Below are 20,535 nucleotides of genomic sequence, written 5' to 3' on the forward strand. Positions count from 1 at the left end.
GGTTGAAATGAAGGGAACAGAAGCATTAGATGATAGGATCCTCATTTGTAAACTCAAGAACCAAAGTAGAACACACAAGAAACAGTGAAAAGACCTTTATACTGTTTTACTTTGCAAATGCTGCTCTTAATAAGAACAAATTACTTAAATGACAGTTTCATTAGAAGGATGCTGTTGTGGTCGGCAATCATCTATGATGGTCACCCATTATCTGCTGAAATTTCAACACTCCCAGAGGTAAAACTTGAAGTCTTTCCCAGCCATTAGTACGTGAAGATACACCAAAGAACTTTCAAAAGATACATGGGATTTGGGAGGGAAGCTTAAAGGAACCGGAAGTCAGTTCTCAGTGCTTTTAAAGTAGGCGGTAACAAGTGGGAAAAGGGCTCAGTGGGTGCTTGCTGCCAAACCTGACAACTTCATTTCGATCCTTGGTACCCACCAGGTGGAAAGAGAAAGCCAACTTTTGTAGGTTGTCCTCATGGATGCGGTGGCATGCACCCTAAATAACAATGTAGGTGTGACTTTTAAAATTAACAGGCAAGCAGGCAACACTCCATCTGCTGTCAAACAGGAGAGAGGAAATGGATTTTCCATGGAGGGGTAGAAATAAGCTACGAGGAACCTTTCCGTTGATAAACACAGTTGGCTTTAAGGTAAGCGAGGGGTTCTCTGGGGAGCCTGGGAACCGGTACCGCATAAAGAGGGACACTCATAATTGTTTACATGCTAACTCTAGGGCGAATGAGGCCAAGGAAAATCTCATCATCCCAAATTCCTAGCTCATTGATGTCCCAAATATTTGCTTCCTATAGAAAATGCTAATTAGCTGTGGGCTCCAAGCCATCTTCTGAAGTCCTTAATTGCAACGTTGTGTTTATTCAATTCTGCAAGTGCTCACTCTAAGTGCTAATGTTCTTGGCTCAGAACGCCGACTTGCATCATATTTTTCATGCATCTGCTGACTCTGTTCTCAGCGATTGGGTCAGCCCTCCTTAGCTGTGACCAGAGCCTGGAGGCATCCAGACCATACTGGCAACCCTGCAGTCCCTAAATACGGAGTCTAATCCCATCCATTCAATGATGCTCAAGCTAGCAGCTACAAAGAGTTAATACATCTAGAAGTAGGAGGGGAGATATTAGGTGGCCGGCTCTCTCTCCCATCATCAACAGCAGTCCTCTGGACCAGACTGTTACTAGGATCTGGGAAGGGTACCCAAATGTCCTGCCAGTGTCTGGAGGTCCAATGTTCATCCTTCCCTGAATCTCAGTTTCTTCCTCATAAAACGAGGAGCGTGTCCGTCTTTGATGTCTAAGATTTCATTCAGAAATCTCTCCTAAGAATGGGAGAGGAGCGGGGGTCCCTTTCAACCCTTTCAAGAAAAGACCTTCAGCCCTCTTCCCTGGAAAATGCGTCCTCTTACACCTGAGGCCTCCGCATTTCCATCTTATCCACACCTGTCTTTCACTTGGTTCTATACCCACAGTCGTAGCTCTGCATCTCAGCCAGGCAAGGAGTCTTTCCATAGCCTTTTCGCTGCCTGGGAAGTTGGTTCTATGTTCAGACACCAGAGTATGAATGAAGTTCAAAGATGGTTTCAGTTTCCAATTTCAAAGCCAAGTCTCCCCAGTTTCCCACTATTCCATGTGGAGCCGTGTAAGAACCCCAGGGCAGGTTAAAACAGAACAAAACAAAAACCTATTGCATAGAGCCCGAAGCAAAATATAGGGTTTAATTAAAAGTTCGTACTTATTTTGCCCTTTCTCCACCTTTGAACCAGGCCTCCTGAATGGACATCAGGGACCCATAACTGCCAGCTAACAGCTCCAGAGACAAGGCGACGCCTCAACCAATCAGGGCTTGTTTTGTTGGATAAATGGATGATATGAGTAAGAAAACTACAATGCAGGCGTGCGCTTTCTCCATTTTTGTTGTTGTGTTTTTCCCATCAGGGCCTACAGGTAATTAATCTTAAATTAAGATCTTCATCAAGCAAAGCCTCCCGCACAGTAGCAATGATCAGGCCACGACAGGAAGTAGATAACACTCTATGTAACTAACAAGGCTGGGGCTGCTGCTCCGGACTGGGGGATTCTTCCCCCAGAATCATGGTTTTGATTTCTACTTACAGTCCCTCTGCTCTCCGAGGCCTGAACTGATCAAGTCTATCATACCTGAGGAGATAAAAAGCTGCATTTTCCTAAAAGCAACAGTTGTTTCTAAGAAGTGCTAAGAATTGTTCTATGAAATAACCGATAACACAGCGGCTGTTTGGGTGTTTCTCCTTCCCCTCCCCCCTCTTGCAAGCCCCACATCTTACAATGAACTGACCCGTGAAATTGATAGGTCTCTATCTCACTAAAGAGTTGATGTTTCCCTTGCTTCTCATAGGAGTTTCCAGAGAAGGAAAGCAAGTTTCTCCTCTGAATCCTGTGCTTTCCCAGAGCGCTTGCTTTCTTGACATTAATAATAATAATAATAATAATAATAATAATAATAATAATACTTTGCTTTTCAAATGTTGAACTTCAGTCATTGCAGGGCCTGCTAAGCAGCCTGAAACTACAGAAAGAAGCCCCATCCTGCAACTGCCAGGGGCTTGCGTGGAATGGAATCGTAGAGGAACTGATGGGCTCCTCTGGTTAGCCAAGGATACCCTGCAGAAGGTAGGACTATGGGAGCCCCACTCACAGGTCTTCAAAACATATCCCCTTTGAGTCACCCCTTTTACTAAAAATGGGCGTTTCATTGGGTTTCAGGTTTCACTCCCTAAAAAGGAGAATCCCTAGGACAATCAGGTTACCATCCAGCTCCTCTTTTCACAAGGTTTCATTCACACACGGCGCTGTGAATGAATTTCCTTACTGACTGTATTTTCGGATAGTCATTTTGGGGTCTTGAAGGGAAGGAAGTGTATGCGGCATGCGCGCGCGCGCGCGCGTGCGTGTGTGTGTGTGTGTGTGTGTGTGTGTGTGTGTGTGGTCGGAAGCTTCTCCACTAGAGTGGAGGACTGACGGGTAGTAAGAGGACCCCAAGATAAAAGATGAAAGAAGCAAAGGGAAGGCATCAAGAGCCTGGGGTGGACGTTGGCAGATGGACGCCGGCTTGCATTACGCAGAAAGGAGTCCCTCGGAGTCACGCAGCTGCAGTCCAACCCGGGCCCCTTGAGATCCCTGACGCTCTAGAAAAGCTAAGCTGACTGAGTGGGCTAGCCCAGTTCCCCTGCGCCGCACCCACTGCGGACTTTTTACGCTTTACTCGGCAGGCGGCTCACTCCGGTCTCCGCTGTCCCGCAGGCGGGCGCGCAGCAGCCCTCGCGAGACCCGGACACGCGCGCCCTGGGCTCCGGCGCCCTCCTGCCGGGAGCCCGGGGCTGGCAGCCTCTTAGCGCGGTCCCGGCCCGACGGGGTGGGGTTAGAGACGGGGGTGGAGCCAGCTGGAGCCGGTGTCAGGTTGCTCCGGTAACGGTGACGTGCACGCGTGGGCGGAGCCATCACGCAGGTTGCATATTTTAGGAAGTGAGGAGGAGGCGCGGGCTCGAGCTGCGGCTGGGTCTGGGGCGCGGAGCCTCGGCGGGAGGAGGCGGACACGTGGCAGCGGCGGCAGTAGCGGCGGCAGCAGCAGCGGCCTCGGTCCGGGGCGCCAGCCGTCCTCCCTCTTTCCTCCCGCAGCAGCCCTAGTTCCCGCCTCTCGGCTCCCCCGGCCCCGCTCTCCCGGCCGGGAGCTGCTCTCTCTTTCTAGTCTCCAGCCACAGGACCCGGCGCGGGGCCCGCAGCGCAGCCACCATGGGGAAGGGGGTGAGTGTCGGGCGAGCCCAGGCCGCGGGAGGGGACCAGAGAGGAAGCAACTTGGAGACCGGGCTCTTGGCAATGGAGGAGCGGGCGAGGGGCGGGCGCTGAGCGCCGGCGGCGGGCCCGGAGGGGGAGCGCCCGGGGCGGCATCCCCGAGCCGTGCGCCTGCTCTGCCTGCGCCCTCCGGTCGCCCTCACCGCGCGCCTTGTGCTTCCTTTCTCCCTCCTCTTTCCGTGCCCAGGGGAAGGAGTGCTCCTCCCCTTCCCCCCGGGGAGCTCCGCCAGGGCCCCCTCGCGGTGGCGGTTCTCGCCGCGGCCCGGCGCCGGCGAGGGCAGCCTCCGGGTCGATACTCCCTTCTCCTGGAGGCGCTGGGGCTCGGCCAGCTCCCCGCAGAGGCGACCGCCCTCCCCCAAAGGAAAAAAAAAAAAACTGGCTTCCCCTTACTGTAGAGCCAGCCCAGCGAAGCTGGTGCCAGGGTGTGACTTCACAACCTTAAGATAGCCTTTAAGGTATCTTTAAAATGGGTCACTTTCCATAACAGGGTGAGCCTTTGGTAGCTGGTGTTGCCTTCTTAACGTTGGGGAGGGGTGTGTGAATTTATGTCAGGAGGTTGATTCTTGAAGGAGGCCAGGGTCGCTGGGTATAGTCAGTCTGACAAAGGACTGGAGACTGGGCAGTTGGTGGTTAGAAAAGCCATGCCTGCGTCTTACACTGCTATCTTTCCCAAGAACTGTTCCCGAAGGGAATGAGGGGTCCGGGACACGACCACGTTCCCACCTTGAGTACTCCTACCCACCTCAGAAGAATTAGCTCCTGACCTCAAAACAGCTCAAATCCAGCGGATAAAAATTATAACCCAAAATAACCCCGAAAATATCAGTTCCTAGGGTGAAAAAGCAACAGTCATAAGAATACAGGTGGGAGAATCCACTCCATCCTCTACTGGGCTGGCCAAGCAGACAGGCGATAGACACTCTGCAGGTCCTAAGGCACCTGTATACTGAGATGGGGCAGAATGAAGCCTGTTCTCTAGAGACTAAATGAATTTTCAAGGTGGTAATTACAAGACTTGAGCCAGGTAGGGTGGATAGGGACGGTGGGAGAGCCCAGTGTGGGCCTTGGCTTCTGCAGCCTCAGAGCCAAGAGCTGCCTGCCTGCCTGCCTGGCCCCACTTCCCGTGGAAGGAAAGGGCACGCGTGTATAGCACCATCCTACATACACCATCTAGGCTATTCCTATAAACCATACATTCATTATAACCCCTTTCCTCTCCTCTCCCCACAAAAAGTATCTTTGTGAAGTGGAGACCTTGGGTGGCTTTTACGGAGTACAAAGACACACACCAAAGCCTGGGAAGGTGAAGTGGCTTGTTCAAGGTCAAATGGTTGTTTGGTGACTACAGGTGCTGAGCAACCTGTTGCTCTAAAGCTTACACGTCTCCTAATCGTGACTTTATGTACAGAGCTCTTCAGTTACCCTTCAGAAGAAATTGGGGTGTTGGTAATAAATAAGCCAGGCAGATGTTTAAGTCAGCTATGCCGTAGGCCTTAGATGAATCTCGTATGCCCTGGAGTGGTACAATAACAGTCCAACGGAGTATTTAGTGGATGTTTAACCTAAGGTTTTTTTTTTTAAATGGATGTAAATAAATGTCTAGAGAAACAAAAGGTGTTTGGAGGACTCATAAATCAGATGTTAGGCTGCGTGCTTGCATTCAGGTATGTGTGCCTGTCTTTCGCAATGACTTATGATGGCTGAGCTGGTCCGAGGAATAGTTCATACTGAAATGTTGGGATTTTTCCACATGGGGATTAAAAGGTGGGTGGCGCAATGACTAAAGCCCTCTTGATAGCTGGTTAACCCGGAAGCTTAATGGCGCTAACTTTTAAGGTCACTGTGATCCCACTCCCCTTTTCTCAAGTGCCATCGGGCTTAGGTGTGGGCGATAGTCTCAGGTGTGTCTTCCTAGCTTTCAACGCGCGGGCCCTGAACGTTTGGGAAGAAAGCGAAGAACCAGCTTGCTGAATCACTCCTGGACAAAATCGGATTTTTCCTTTTTTTCTTTGAGTGTTTTTGCCGGTGACTCGGCTTAAATCCTCCATGAGGCCTACCACCCACAACTGTTTAGCTCACCAAAGGTGGACATCACAATTGTTTAGAAATGCAGATTTTCTGGGCTTTTGTTGTTGGTTGGTTGGTTTTTGTTTGTTTTGTTTGAAGTTTATAAAAGATGGGAAAGGAGAAGGTCTCCCTAACCCTTCACTGCAGTTCTGGGTTTGGTTTAATATTAACTTAGTTACCTAGAAAAGAAATTCTAGTTTATGGGTAGTGATTTAAAGACCAGGCAGGGAAGAGGTTCAGGTTCAGGTCACACAAAGGGTACGTACACATGTCAGCAGAAATGCTGGTTGTATGGTGACTTTATCAGCTGCCCTTTTGGAGCTAAACTGGGAAGTGTGACTAACTACCCACTGGCTGCTATAAAGCTGGTACTTTCGACTCAAAATACTGGAAGGCAGAGTCCTCCCAATGAAAAGTGGCCCAGCCCTGCCAGGAGCACTGGGGCTGGTCCTGGGAAGCCCAGGGAACAGAGCAGAGTGTGTGAGGTTGCTTCCACCTTTCACTTGCCAGTCATACCGTGTAAGAGTATAACAGTTCCCTGCCTGGAAGGTTCTCTCCGTCCTGCTGTAAGGCTGTATGGTCTTGGCTGCTTGCTGTTTGTTAATTTGTAGCGTTCTCTGCTGGCAAGTTTGTAACAATGATGACTCACCTTGGGGTGGAAGAATAGGACATGGGGAGGCAGCTCTGTAAACCTCGGAAGATAGAGAACACCCCCACCCCACCCGGAAAAGCTTCTTAAAGATCTGGTAGGGTGTTTATCCAGGAGAGGACTGAAGCTTAAAATCACATTTCAGAATAAGAAGCAGGCCCAGCGTTAAAGCAGAGACTTGGCATTCATCACCATCCCCGAACAAACCACTGCCTGAGGATTACTTAGCAACAAGTGCACAGATAAGTGACTGTCTCTGCACATCAGACTGTTCTTTTAAGAATAACTCAATAATGAGAGGGAGGCATTATTGAACAGCCCTGGAGAACTGAGTCAGATTTTTTGCTTCATTTGAAGACGAGCAGGGTTTTTGTTGTTGTTTGTTTTAAAGCAATCACGCTGAAGCTTAGGTTTTCAGTCCGGCTGGGGGTAGAGTCCTCGCCCTGAGGAGCAAGTGGAGGCATCTATGCCCTGTTTATAGAATGAGGACCATGCCAGTGTATGGTGCGGCTACTGCTGCGGGGCTTTACTAAGTCATTAGAACTGGGAGGCAAACAGACCTCCATAAACTGCTGCCCTTGAGTCCCTGGCCCCTTCAAAGCTGTGGAACAATTTTCCTTTCCCCTGAGAAACATAAAAGATGAAAAAGAATGAGAACCACTTAACTGCTCCTCCAAGGGAAGCATCCACTGATATGACTGGGAACCCTTCCGTTTGCTTAACAAGCAGATCCAAGCCTGGATTTTCCATCATAAGCTTTCACTTTCCAAGTGAATGCTTTTGCCACGATCAGTGGTCCTTTTTCAGTTCTTGAAAGTCTCATTGGGTAAGATGGCCATTTCTCAGCCCGAACATCAGTGTCCAGGGCCTCCTGCCAGCCAGCAGGCCTGAAGAAGAAATCCGAGTGTCGGATCAGATGGGCTCACAGTAATCAGAGTGACTGGGTTTGGATAACAAAGCACTGGGCAGACTGTTTCTCCAGCCCTGCCAGCCCTGTCTAATTCTCGATTGCTCAGAGAATAATGTCTAGTGGCTGCTGATGTGAATTAGCAAAGGGAACGTTACAATGCGGCACCTTCAAAACGCCTTTGTTTTTATAGATCGTGGGGAGGGCGCTAACCGAGTCAGGTCTGAACTTTCTCGCATTGCCTTGGATTGAGAGTGTGAGAGGAAGTGTGTTCTTTGGCTGGAGTCAGAGCGGCCGCTCTCTCCATGTGAGTCACCTCGTTAACTGTGCTGAAATCTGGTGTCAGGAATCCGTAAGACATCCTTAGCAGTTATTTGTTTGGTGTTTGGGATAACAGGTTCTGTCAGTGAGAAAAGAGGAACGCCCGCCCCCCCACATCCACACGGGCTTTCACCCTCATTTGGTTTCATTTGGGTCCTGAGCCAAAGGGATTCTTTTTTTAATCCAATAGACCTGATTCTCTTGTTGCTTTGTGACTTGACAATGAAATATATCTGGGCATTGTCTCTTATCGGGTTTTATTCAAACCCCATTTAGTAACAATAATCTCTCTTTCTCTGTTGGTGATCTGAAAAGTTGATTGATGGTTAGCTCAGACTTTCTAGAGCCTTTATTATTTGGGGACTAGTAATCATTGTAACGTTTTGTCATCTGTGGGTCATGCTGTTTGTCTTTCCAGTCTGTTATGCTGATGTTATTTAAGGCCTTGGGGCATTTGGGGTGCCCAGGCTCCATTTGCATCCTCCCTGTCATGCTTCCCTGGCACCGACTGTTTCTCTGGGCCTGCAGCGCCTTGCCCTCTTCAACCCAGCAGTCAGTTTGCTTCCTAGGTTTCAAACCACCTATCAAAGAGTCCTCAGGACTTACCGGAAACTGGTGGCCCCTCTGCAGTGCCTTTTGATTCATTCAGGCCTCTTGGAGAAGTTGAATGTCCCACGGGTTTGGTGCTTTTAGTAAGCGGGAGAACGAAATGCATTTTAAGATGAAGAAAATCTGAGGTATAGTGATTCTTCACATACCTTACAATGTTTATTTTGTCAAATGATCCTGGATACACTCCGGCTGGAGGGGTGGACTGGCAGAAGAATTCACTGGGGAAAGGTTAGGTAATGTTCCCATGGGTGGCGAACCCAGTGGCGTGGAGCGGTGGTGGCTCCCGTCCCTGTGGCCGGTGGGCTACAGCCCAAGTTTCGATACTGAGCAGAGTTCACAAAGGGCCTAGTGCTCTGGCCTTGCTGGAGTACAATCCCCAGCACGTGCATCTTCAGGAGTGAGAAGAGGCATGGAATGGGAGGGTACCCCCTTGGTTACCTCCTCTGTAGAGAATTGCTGGTCCAGAAGTGTCACTGTGGACTGGAGAACCATGACTGTCTGTCCGCTGTCCTCCACTTGTCAGCCACCACCCAGCCCAGGCTGTGGTACTGCTCTCCTGTCTCCAGCTAGAAAAGGTGAACCCAAACTAAACCACTTAGGCCCACTAGCAATTGGAAGCATAGCACACTAGGTCAGATTGATGCTTTCTTTAAAATGAGTCCGAAAGCTGTTTCCATAGGAAGCAAGGAATGGCAGTAATGTGTGTAGCTAGGTTATCACAGTGACCTTTGTACAGCGCTGTGCAGAGGACCTTTACAGACAGCTGAATTTGAAGGTTTGACATGACAACCAGGAAAATTAAGGGATGCTACCCTCCCCCCATACTAACAGTTGGCCAAAATTGGGCAGAGCCTGCTGTAACAACCAGTCAGATCAGCCTGTCTCTGACTTCCCTGCCAAGGCGGAGTTTGCCAAATTGAGTTTGAAGGTGCTGTCTTCACAACCCTCTTGGCTGGCCGTGAATTGGGTAGCATTCAGGGCAGTTACTTTGCCATGTCTGTAACCCCTCTTGCTGGTCAAAAGCTTTTGTTTTCAGTTCTGGAAACAATGCAGAGTTGGTTGTTTGTTTGGTGTTGTTTTCCCGATTTGACTAATCAAACTCTCAGAATGCCTTCAGTAAGTTAACAGGTCGAGCAGGAGACTAAGGCTGACTTCAAGGACAGGTTGCTGCTGGGTGGACCTGTGACTGCTGTGGGGTTAGAGCCCTGACGTGGGCCACAGTTAAAAGCCTATTCACTGACCTGGCTACATGAGGTGGGATCTTGCCCTTTCAAGGAAGAATCCTTTGGACAGTGTGTAGCGGGAATTTCAGAAATCTTGAAAAGGCCTCTGAGCTCTCTGGCTGTAGAACCAGAGGTACTGATGGTGAGAAGAAGCCTTAGGCGGCCACCTTCGGTGCTCCCTGGGTGCTGGGAAGGTCACAGGACAGAGGTAACTCACTGCCTGTGTAGGCCTCAAGTGGTAGGCTCCTGGGGAGAAAGGTTCTTATGAAAATTTCACTGCACTGGGTGGGTGGGTGGGTGGGTGGGTGGTGTGCATGTATGGATAGATGTAGTGTGGATTTGTGTGGTGTGAGATCGTCATATTTATTGTAATAGTTGGTAAATTTGAAGCTGTCATCCTACCTTCCCTAAGCACAGTTCCTTCTTGTTGGTGACGAATTAGCTGAAGAAGGGGAAGGAACGTTTTTTACGCTAAAAGGTCATGGGGATTTCTTGTTCCTGTGTTGTAAGGACTGGTCCGCGTGTGTTTTCTCAATGAAAGCTTGCTACATAATCACGATTTACTGTTCCTGTCCAGGATTTTCTCTCTCCATCTCCAACATCCTTTTTGTCCAAAGCAAATAGTAGCGAATTTCCTTGAGAGTCTTTGGGAAGGTGGAATCCATCGGACGCGCAGGCTGACATAGTGACACAGCGAGCCTTGAAGGGTCACATGGAATATTTCTTGCTATAACTTCCCAGTTCTTAAATTAGAATGGAAAAAATTAGTGACGTTGCCTACTCCCTTTTAACCAGCTGCCCTTTTGAAGGTGGCACAGCCTGTTGAATGCCCCATCCGTGGTTTTCCTCAGAGACACTCAAAGAGAGCCACTTGGGGGAGTGTCCGTGGCGCTAGTCACTCTGCTCTCCTATGGACCTGAGTGGGAAAGCGGTCAGCCTTTTCTGATTGAGAAAGGAGAAATTAAGGTCAGTGAAGTCCACAGAGGGAACACCTTACCACTCCCCTGCCGTGACCTTTGTTTTTAGTAGAAACAATAAGGACAGTGTTGTCTTACCCTACACCACAAACGCACTCTTTTCCTCCTTTGAAATTACAGTTCTTGGTGTCCATAGGAACCTAAGTATCTCTTGATTCGCACCAGGAAGAGCTAGCATTAAATTCTTGTTTTACTTGTGGGCAAGAACCAAATCGGATAAGCCGCCTAGTTCTTTAGGATAAACATTGCCTACTGGAAAAATTAATATTTTGAAGAAGTAATTTTGTATGTTAATACAAACTAAGTAATTTTGCATGTCCCTTTTACAGATATCCCCATTTAAAACTGCCTTAAATAGCGTGAATTTATAAAGGGGGCTGTCTATTAGGAAACGTAGACTCCCCCAACTTTGCTCTTAATAACTGTGAAGGAGGCGGCGAAAACCCTGCTTTTGTGATAGGTGATAGAACTTTGGAAAGCGTCCAGGGCTGACTTTCGCCCATATCTCTCTCCTCCCTTTTGGAGTGGAAAATGTGAGTCTGAGAATAGCTGAAGCCTACAGACAGTGAGGCTGGGGTTCTGACACAGTGTCTCCTGTAAGTGTATTTCCATGAAGCTCACTGAACTTGCTTAAAACTGTAGGCTGGATTTTAAAAACCAGTACAAACTGGCCACATCCACGAAGCAAGGGGCCCTTAGTCAGCGTCTCTGAAATGGCTTTAGAGAGCTGTGCTTTCCCATTAGACATGTAAAGGGATGGGGCTCATCTCTGCGAAAGCCCTCTCGTTTCCTTTTTATTTAACACATGCAGTGATTTCTCCTCTCAGCTCTGGCAGCAGAGCCACACTCAGGGAGGCCCTTAGAGCTGTGGTTGCTCTATGGCCAAGAGAATGTCAGGAATGTCTCAACCCTGCTCTACTCTGAGGAGATAAGATGAAGACTCAAGTGCCCTGCTTTCAGGGAAGAAGTCATCTGTCAAGTACCGGGGTGTTGGATACATCTCCAGCACCCACCAATCTGAGCAGGCTTTCTCTGGAGCCTTCCAAACGCAAGCGAATGCTGGATTTTGTGTGCCTCTTACTGTATGGTGACGGAAACACATACTTTCTGGCTTTATTTTCATTTGGGACAAGATTATAATGTAGACAGGATCGTTCCCGGGCATTGCTTGAATAGCTGTTAAATGTACCACTCAAAACTAGAAGAGGGACCCATGCGACAGTAGCCACAGGGCCCCCAAGCACTAGTGTCCCCCTCTGGGAGGCGGCCTGCAGGGGAGAGGCGGCCTGCAGGGGAGAGGCGGCCTGCAGGGGAGAGCCCTCTTGCTCTGTGGACTGATTTTTGGAGTACCAAGTTCAGGTTTCATGCAGATAGCTCAAGCACTTTAAACAGGGTGGGGGAGTGGAATGATCTAAATTTAAACTATAGAATCAACATTTTCTCTAAAAATTCTTCCAGTTTTGAGAGGCGTAGGTGGATCCTGTGAATTACGCGATAACGCGCCCGCTTCTCCTGCATCCTGCTTGTGTCAAAACATTTCCAGGGCCTTTCATTTGGGGGAAATTATTTTAAGGTTACAGAATGTGGTGGAGACTCCCCTTCCTTCTCTTCCTTTTTTTTTTCTCTCTTTCGTATGTCTCTCTCTCTCTCTCTCTCTCTCTCTCTCTCTCTCTCTCTCTCTGTGTGTGTGTGTGTGTGTGTGTGTGTGTCTTATTTAAAGAAACTTTAGGGACTTTTAGACATTTCACTTCTGTCTGAGAAGATGAAATGCGGTTCGTGTCTTTGTGTGAGCACTACAGATGCTTAAACCTCGCTCAGCGTCTTTGCAGTGAGAATTTAATCATAATGTCGGCGTGATTGGCATTAGTGTATCATTAAATCCTCAAAGGCGCTGCCTCGGGTTGTCTGCCCTTATGTTGTAGGACGGGAAATTGGCCCTCAGGACTTAGTGACTTCCCTCAAGCTTCCTTAACTGGTGGATAGTGGGGCTCAGGGCTTCCGCTTCTGTCTGTGTGATTCACAGCGCGAACACTTGTAGGTACTGGACTGGCCTTGAAATTACTAACGGAAACGTGGTTTCATTCCTTCCATGGGCAGAGTGGAAGACTGCAGAATAGGGATTTTAACCTAGTGACCACTGTTCACCCCAAATGCAGGTTGACCCGGCAAGCTCTTTGAAGCCTGTTACGACTTCCCCGTTGCTCCTCACACGCTAGGGTGGGCACAAATGCCTGGCGTGGTGGTGGCAGTAATCCAGCATCGAAGGCTTTGTTTATGCACCACACAGTATAAGTTCAGAGGTTGTCCCAATCGACATGTCCCTGCAGCCTCCACCCCCTGCGACACACACACACACACACACACACACACACACACACACACGAAGTGCACAACCTTGAGTTTTCAGACACTGCACAGAGCTCACTCCTCCCTTCCCGCTTCCATAGGTTGGACGAGACAAATATGAGCCCGCGGCTGTGTCCGAGCATATGGACAAGAAGGGCAAAAAGGCTAAAAAAGAAAGGGACATGGATGAGCTGAAGAAGGAAGTCTCCATGGTAAGTGCTGGGAGGAAGATAGGGTTTATGATTTTTAATTAATTGCCCCAAGCCCGGTGATGGTGACTCACAGCTTTAATCCCTTTAAGCAGTTGGGAGGCAGAGACAGGCAGAGTTTAGTGAGTTTGAGGCCAGCCTGGTCTACAAAGCAAATTCCAGGGTAGCCAGGACTGTTAAACAGAGAAACCCTGTCTCAGAAAAAAAAACAAAAACAAAGTAATAATAATAATAATAATTGCATCTCGCACCTGTCGGTGTATGTTCCCGCACCCTGCCCCTCCGTCACAGGGCTGGTGTAAAAGTGATCACAGCATTCGCTTTGCAGTTTTCCTTCCATGGTTGTAGAGGTTGAAGCCTCTAATTCTAAAAGTGATTAAAGGGTTAAACAGTTTCTTCATCCACTCTCCAGAAGCAATGGAAGTGTGGTTGGTACCCCAGTCTTTGCTTCTCTATGAAGTATACTGAGCGCTGGAGACCTGCAGCCTCTGTAGGCCAGGGAGGCTTTTATGACGTGGGTATCTAGTGTCAGCCTCTCCTTGATGTGGCAGGTGATGGCGGACATCTGTCACCCAGCATTGACTATCACCGAGGAAGCCGTTAGATTAATGCTTAGCCTGGGTAGCTCTGGAAAGAAAGTGTCTTTGATGACTTAATAGGGATGGATGGTATGGTGCTTTTTTTTTCCCTTTTGGTGTTGGGGTGTGTGCTTATTTTTTTCTGTTTCTTCCTTAGGATGACCATAAGCTCAGCCTGGATGAGCTCCATCGTAAATACGGAACAGACCTGAGCCGGGTATGTCCTCAGCCGAAGCCTGCCTACCGAATCATAGTTCCTCTGCTGTGTTTTGTTCCTTTGTATCTGACCTTGGAAGCATTGACAGCCACCATTGGCTGAGTGACCCACACAGAACTTGGGCTTTTTTGCTGCCACTTCACGTCCCTGAAACCTCACGGGAGCGGACATTAGTGTCCCTGTTTTCTAGTGCTACAAACCAGTGCATTGTGAGCACCTGGTTTTGAAAGTGGTCCCAAAGCCAGGCTCCTTCCCTTTCCGTCTGTGTTTGCCTGGTTCATGGAGGTGTGTCAGAACTTTGGGCACCCTGTCGTATGTGTACAAATTTCAAAAACACCTTCCCCCAAAAATGTGTTTTGTATCTTTGCTCTCTAAGGGCTTTTGACTGAGTTTTCTACCACCGCTGTGAAACACAGTCTGAGAGGAGTCTGGTGTTCGCTCTTAACAGTCAGAGCCAGTGCAGTGACTTGCATGGGTGGCATTTGGAACACCTGCCCCTGGGCTCAGAGAGGGACCTCAGCTTTACTCAGACCCTCTTGCCAATGGTGTGGGCCTGGCCATCTCTTCTAAGCATTTTACCCATTATTTCTTGCTTTCATTATATTCTTAGGTCAGCAGGCTATCTGGGACTCAAAGTCAGTTTTCTGGGGTGCTGTGTGCCCCTTACTTATAAAGTTGGTTAGTAGCCTATGAGAGATCATCGCCAAATTAGGCAGGCTAGTTAAAGGTCCCAACCCAGTGCTTGGGGTGTAGATAGGGCTCAAATGTTGGGTCATTGTTTTATTAACCTAACAGTGAATAACCCAGCAGGGACTTGAGTCAGATGAGGATATTGAGTAATTCCTTGCTTTTGCTGTTTTCTTTTTTCTTTCCTCACTCTTAATAGTTGACACCAATGTTAAAAATAACACAAACACCAAGTGCATATAAATAGACACTTTAGACAGGATGTCTTCTGTCTTTTTTAACCTGATATTTTGATAGTACAAAAGTAACACTGTTTTCTCCTTTTCGTGTGAGTCTCAGGTCTGCCACTGAGACAGGTTTTCGGGCCCGTTAGACCATGCTGGCTGCTGTGCAGTGGCCTTTCCAGTGAACACTGTTACTGACAGGTTGCCCGGGAGTTAGCTGAAGTATGCGTGTGGGTGAGCCCTTCGCTGCCAGGCCAGTGTTTTTATTACCATTGTGAGGATGGAGTTCTGTAGTGACAGCCTGGCTGTTAACTCAGTAAGCGCTTGGATTCCTGCTCTCCTGTATGTGGGCTCGCCCCCTTCCCCGGATAGGATGAACACACAGAAAACTCTCAAACCGAACCAGTTTGTTAAGATAGATACTTTTTCAGTCTAAAACTTAGGGGGGAAAAAAAGTCAACCTGATTCAGATTTTCCATGGTTCCAAAAAGATTTTAAATGAGGTCTTAGGGTATTACAGGTTCCTAAGGGAATGGGTTTTGTCTGCTGGAATCCCTTGCTTACTTTGGGGGAGGGGGCAGGGGTTAGGCAGGCTTTACCTGGCTCTGTAGCTGGGAGCCTGTTTCGCACCTAATCCTACTGTGAACTTCTTGTTATTAGGGGAGCGTGATGGCTTATAAATACTGGTCTGATGTACACCTCTCTGCTCCTCAGGGCTTAACTCCTGCGAGGGCTGCTGAGATCCTGGCCCGGGATGGCCCCAACGCCCTCACACCCCCTCCCACCACTCCTGAATGGGTCAAATTCTGTCGGCAGCTGTTTGGGGGCTTCTCCATGTTGCTGTGGATTGGAGCCATTCTTTGTTTCTTGGCTTATGGCATCCGAAGTGCTACGGAAGAGGAACCGCCCAATGACGATGTGAGTCGTGTGTCCATGGGAGCACTGTGGCCGCCTAGACCCTCTCTCTTCCTCGTCACACTTAGCCCTTCTTCCAGCCTTCAGAGCTCTGGGTGGTAGCAGCTCTGCTGAGGTCTTGGCGTAGGTTGGGGCTGCCACTTGTAGGTGGCAGAGCATAGCTCTTCACTAAGGTGTATTATACCTGCCTAGAAAAGTTTCTTTAGAAGCACTTGGAAAGATAGTATTGTTTTAATAAATATAGCAAGAGAAATAGATTCACTTAGAATATTTGTAAAAGCTTCATCAAGTTAGTTAGCTGAGACTGAAATTGATTTTATTTTAGATACAGGCTCCAAAGAAATAGCATGAAGATGTGACACACATACACACCACATATACAAACATATACACCCCATGCACACACACACACACACACAGACACAGATACAGCATGCACACATACACAGACACTGGTCCTCAGGCTCCAGAGAGATAAACATGAAGGTGTGACACACATACACACCACACATACAAACATACACATCCCATGCACACACACATACACACACACAGAGATACACACACCACAAACATACACACACACACACACACACACACACACACACACCGGTCCTCAGGCTCCAGAGAGATGAGCGTGCAGATGTGAGTTTCCTATTTCTGCAGCTATGACCACTCCAGATCTTTTTATTCCACCCGAAATCCCGACTATTCCCACTACAAAGAGTCGTGGGGCTAACAGTCTTGTCTGCTCCCTTCCAGCTGTACCTCGGTGTGGTACTCTCTGCCGTAGTCATCATAACTGGCTGTTTCTCCTATTATCAAGAGGCTAAAAGTTCCAAGATCATGGAATCCTTCAAAAACATGGTCCCTCAGGTACCTGCTGCTTTGTCCTTCCTTTTTGAGAGATTTGGATGGCTCGCACAACATAGATTAATGTGAAGTTAAGATATTCCAAGTATGACGTGATACTGTCTCAGCAGTTTCTAGTGGGAACGGCTCTAGGGTGACTCTTGGAGCTGCAGTGTTTTATATAATGAATGGTATCTTTGCTGTAGGTTCAGGTAACTTGGGATAAGTTCACTTGTAACTTGGGTGTCTTAGGTTGAACTTTACCCTTTCCTTGTTGGGATCCATGTAATGGTGTCAACCGTCTTCCCTTCCAAAGCAAGCACTTGTGATTCGAAATGGTGAGAAGATGAGCATCAACGCAGAAGACGTCGTAGTCGGCGATCTGGTAGAGGTGAAAGGTGGGGACCGGATCCCTGCTGACCTCAGAATCATATCTGCAAATGGCTGCAAGGTAGGTTGCCGGGAGACTTCTGGCTAGCTCTGCTCAGTAGGCAGCGAACTGAGGGTCGCAGTAGCCTGTGGTGAACCCGAGTACCCACCCTACACCTGCTCTTACACACAGGTGGATAACTCCTCACTCACGGGTGAGTCCGAACCCCAGACTCGGTCCCCAGATTTCACCAACGAGAACCCCTTGGAGACGAGGAACATCGCCTTCTTCTCAACCAACTGTGTGGAAGGTAGGCTAAAGGCACTCTTTGGCATGACTTAGCATTTATTGCGGGTGTTGAAAGAGAGGGAGAGAAAAGACAAGCACAATTCCTTCTTTTGCTGGTTCTGTTCTGACAACTTCCCTCGAAACAAAGCAGAGTCTTCACCCGCTGCAGGAAGTCCCAAAGAGTCTTCCCTTCCCTCACACAGTGCTCTGTACTGATAGCAGCCAGCTAGCATGGCCCCGGCTCTCCTGACAGTGTGTGGCAATCCCTTCACCAGAGATTCTGCTTTGAAACAGACAGCAAGTTATCCAGAGAGCTCGGCCTTGTTAGGACAGAAGTCTATGCGTTTATAGTCGGTCTCTTTTCAAAACCAAGCGCATTCTCTGGCCTGGCTGACCGTTTCCCTTCCCCGTCTCTCAAGGAACTGCACGCGGTATCGTTGTGTACACCGGGGACCGAACTGTGATGGGCAGAATCGCCACGCTTGCTTCCGGCTTGGAAGGGGGCCAGACACCCATTGCTGAAGAGATCGAACATTTCATCCACCTCATCACGGGTGTGGCCGTGTTCCTGGGGGTCTCTTTCTTCATCCTGTCCCTGATCCTGGAGTACACCTGGCTGGAGGCTGTCATCTTCCTCATCGGTATCATTGTAGCCAACGTGCCCGAAGGTTTGCTGGCCACTGTCACGGTAAGATGCCCGGGACAGCCGCAGTCACCATCACTCAGATCAGCTTGTGTGGGTGCAGGACTTGGCCAGGAGCCTCTTGTGCAGTTCCTAACGTCTACATTTATTTTTGTTCCAAATCACATGGTAAACTTTGACAGAGAAATATCAGCCTAGGTTTATCAGAACCCCAAAAGCATAGGTATCATGTAGGTCAGCTCAGGACAGTGGGGGAAAATAAAAACTTAGAGGTCAGTATGGGGGATCCACTTGATAAATTTCGTTGTTTTGGGGGGAGGGCAATGGGAGGACGTTCCCACCATCTTCATGAGGTTTTACCATCATGACTTCAGGAGAAGGTTGAATTTTTAAATAAAAATTGAATTTTAAATAAATTTCTTCCATATTAGGATTAGGATGTAGTGGAATCTGTGTGGCACTGCAGCCTGGCTGAATGACGTCCTCTCTTGCCCGCCCTGTCTGTAGGTATGCCTGACACTCACTGCCAAGCGCATGGCAAGGAAGAACTGCCTGGTCAAGAACTTGGAAGCTGTGGAGACCTTGGGGTCCACATCTACCATCTGCTCAGACAAAACTGGAACTCTGACCCAGAACCGGATGACAGTGGCCCACATGTGGTTTGACAATCAAATCCATGAAGCTGACACCACGGAGAATCAGAGCGGTAAGACTGGGCCACCTCACCCTACAGCACCTGCTCGCCTTTCGTGTGTGAGCACAGGTGTGCTGTCACGCACATGTGGAGGTCAGAGGGCAGCTTACAGGATGTAGGTTCCAGGGATCCAGGCCAGATTATCATGCTAGGCAGCAAGAGTCTTCACCCTCTGAACCATCTTGCCAGCCCCACTTGCATTTTATTTACTGATTGATTGTTGATTGATTAAGCTCATGGCAGTGTTTTTTAGTTTGATATTGTTAGGTAAAGTGTGTGTGTATATATAAATTAATTTGCCCTGTGCATGTGACTAAGAACCACTACAAGCTAATGTGTTTGAGGAGAAAGTGGGGTGTATCATTTTGAATTTTTGTGGGACTTCAACAGCATTCAGAGTTAACCAGTCTTGGGGCTAGAGAGATGATGCAGTTAAGAAAGTGTTTGCTGAACTTGTAGAGGACCTGGGTTTGGTTCCCAGAAGCTATGTCAGAACAGCTGCCTGTAACTCCAGTTCCTGGAGGTTGATGCCTCTCACCTCTCTGAGCACCTGCTTGCTCCAGGGACACATCAGTTCATGCAGGCACACATACAGAGAAACACACACATAAGTTATTCATTTTTAAAAAGTCAACACATCATTTTTCGGTCATGTCTTCTTGTTTCCTTCAGGGGTCTCCTTTGACAAGACGTCGGCCACCTGGTTCGCTCTGTCCAGAATTGCTGGTCTCTGTAACAGGGCAGTGTTTCAGGCAAACCAAGAAAACCTGCCTATCCTTAAGGTATACCCCAGAACTGCTCTTGCTTGTTTGGGGTGGAGGTAAGGGTATCGTCACCACGTGAGAATGGCCACCGTTCTTTCTAAACAGCACCTTACCTTTGTGTGGAGAAAGCCAACCTCACTGAAGAATGCTTGAGAGCTTTTGTAGGAATCTTTGCTCCGTATAGCAAAGATGGTCTTGCCTGGAGCTCTGGAGTGTTTTCAGGGGCCACAGTCTGTCAGTTGGGGAAACGGGGAAAATAAAGGGAAAAATCTGACTTGAGTGAGCTGGTGAGGAGGAGAGAGAGAGAGAGATTCTCGGTGAAAACCTGAGTGGACCAGTTTTACCCTTGTTCCTATGGTAGCACCTAACCAAGGGGGCAGGGAGGCCCTGTCAGTGACTCTAACTGGGTTTGCATGTTCAGATACACTAGATTACAGTAAATCCCTTAGGCCATTTGTGTGCTTAAAAATAGCTCAGGTATTTCCTTATCTCACTTGTCCTTAGCTTGCTTACTAATGATGCGAAAATAAGATCGAGCATGGGTCTCGACCTTCTGGAATACTCACGGAGTCTGTGACAGTAACATTCCAGAAGGACCGTGGGTCCAGATGTCGAGGAGCTGTGTGAGGCTCCCTGGGCTCCATCTGTCCTCTGCGAAGCTATTTGCCTGTGGGGTTCTCTGTATAAACACTGCCAAAGCAAGTACAACTCGGAGGAGTCTGAGGTGGCTTCTCTTGTGAGGCTAGGTTTTGCTCGTTCTTGGAAGGCAGTTTGCTTGGCATTGGGTTGAAGCTGGTTTAAGAGTGATGCTCTTTGTCTTGGGAGTCACACTGCAGATGCTTTGTGCTTTGCCTTACCTCAAAGGAGGCATTTTCTATCTTTCCTGACAAAACAAAAGAAACAAAAAAACCTAAGGCGATTTTCAAGAGGTGTTTGAAGTATTTGGGTAACTAACTGAGCTGTGTCAATAGCATTACTGACCCTTCCTAGCAAGGTTTCTGGGAGTAACTTTGGTCTGTTCAATAGGCCTTTTCTTTTTTCTTAAAAGTGACCGTCACCACCACCACCCTTTTTACCCAGGCTTGCTGTCGTGTGTTCCTTTGGTCCAGGCTTTTGTGTCAGACAGAGGTCTAAACTGTTCACCTG

The 20,535-nt window shown here is 48.4% G+C and overlaps 1 protein-coding gene across 1 annotated transcript in view; it reads left to right on the forward strand.

The window, feature by feature from the left end:
• The first annotated feature begins 3,543 nt into the window (after nucleotides 1-3,543).
• Nucleotides 3,544-20,535, forward strand: part of Atp1a1 (ATPase Na+/K+ transporting subunit alpha 1) — a 28,764-nt gene continuing 11,772 nt past the window's right edge. Inside the window, exons 1-10 of the mRNA XM_087897698.1 lie at nucleotides 3,544-3,798; nucleotides 13,050-13,160; nucleotides 13,893-13,952; nucleotides 15,578-15,781; nucleotides 16,541-16,654; nucleotides 16,947-17,081; nucleotides 17,193-17,310; nucleotides 17,708-17,976; nucleotides 18,439-18,637; nucleotides 19,298-19,407. Coding sequence (XP_087753824.1) covers nucleotides 3,787-3,798; nucleotides 13,050-13,160; nucleotides 13,893-13,952; nucleotides 15,578-15,781; nucleotides 16,541-16,654; nucleotides 16,947-17,081; nucleotides 17,193-17,310; nucleotides 17,708-17,976; nucleotides 18,439-18,637; nucleotides 19,298-19,407 — 1,332 coding nt within the window. The 5' untranslated portion in view covers nucleotides 3,544-3,786. The remainder of the gene's footprint in view (nucleotides 3,799-13,049; nucleotides 13,161-13,892; nucleotides 13,953-15,577; nucleotides 15,782-16,540; nucleotides 16,655-16,946; nucleotides 17,082-17,192; nucleotides 17,311-17,707; nucleotides 17,977-18,438; nucleotides 18,638-19,297; nucleotides 19,408-20,535) is intronic.

The sequence above is a fragment of the Myodes glareolus genome, chromosome 17, assembly GCF_982192425.1.
Source record: "Myodes glareolus chromosome 17, mMyoGla1.1, whole genome shotgun sequence".
In the NCBI taxonomy this organism is placed as follows: Eukaryota; Metazoa; Chordata; class Mammalia; order Rodentia; family Cricetidae; genus Myodes; species Myodes glareolus.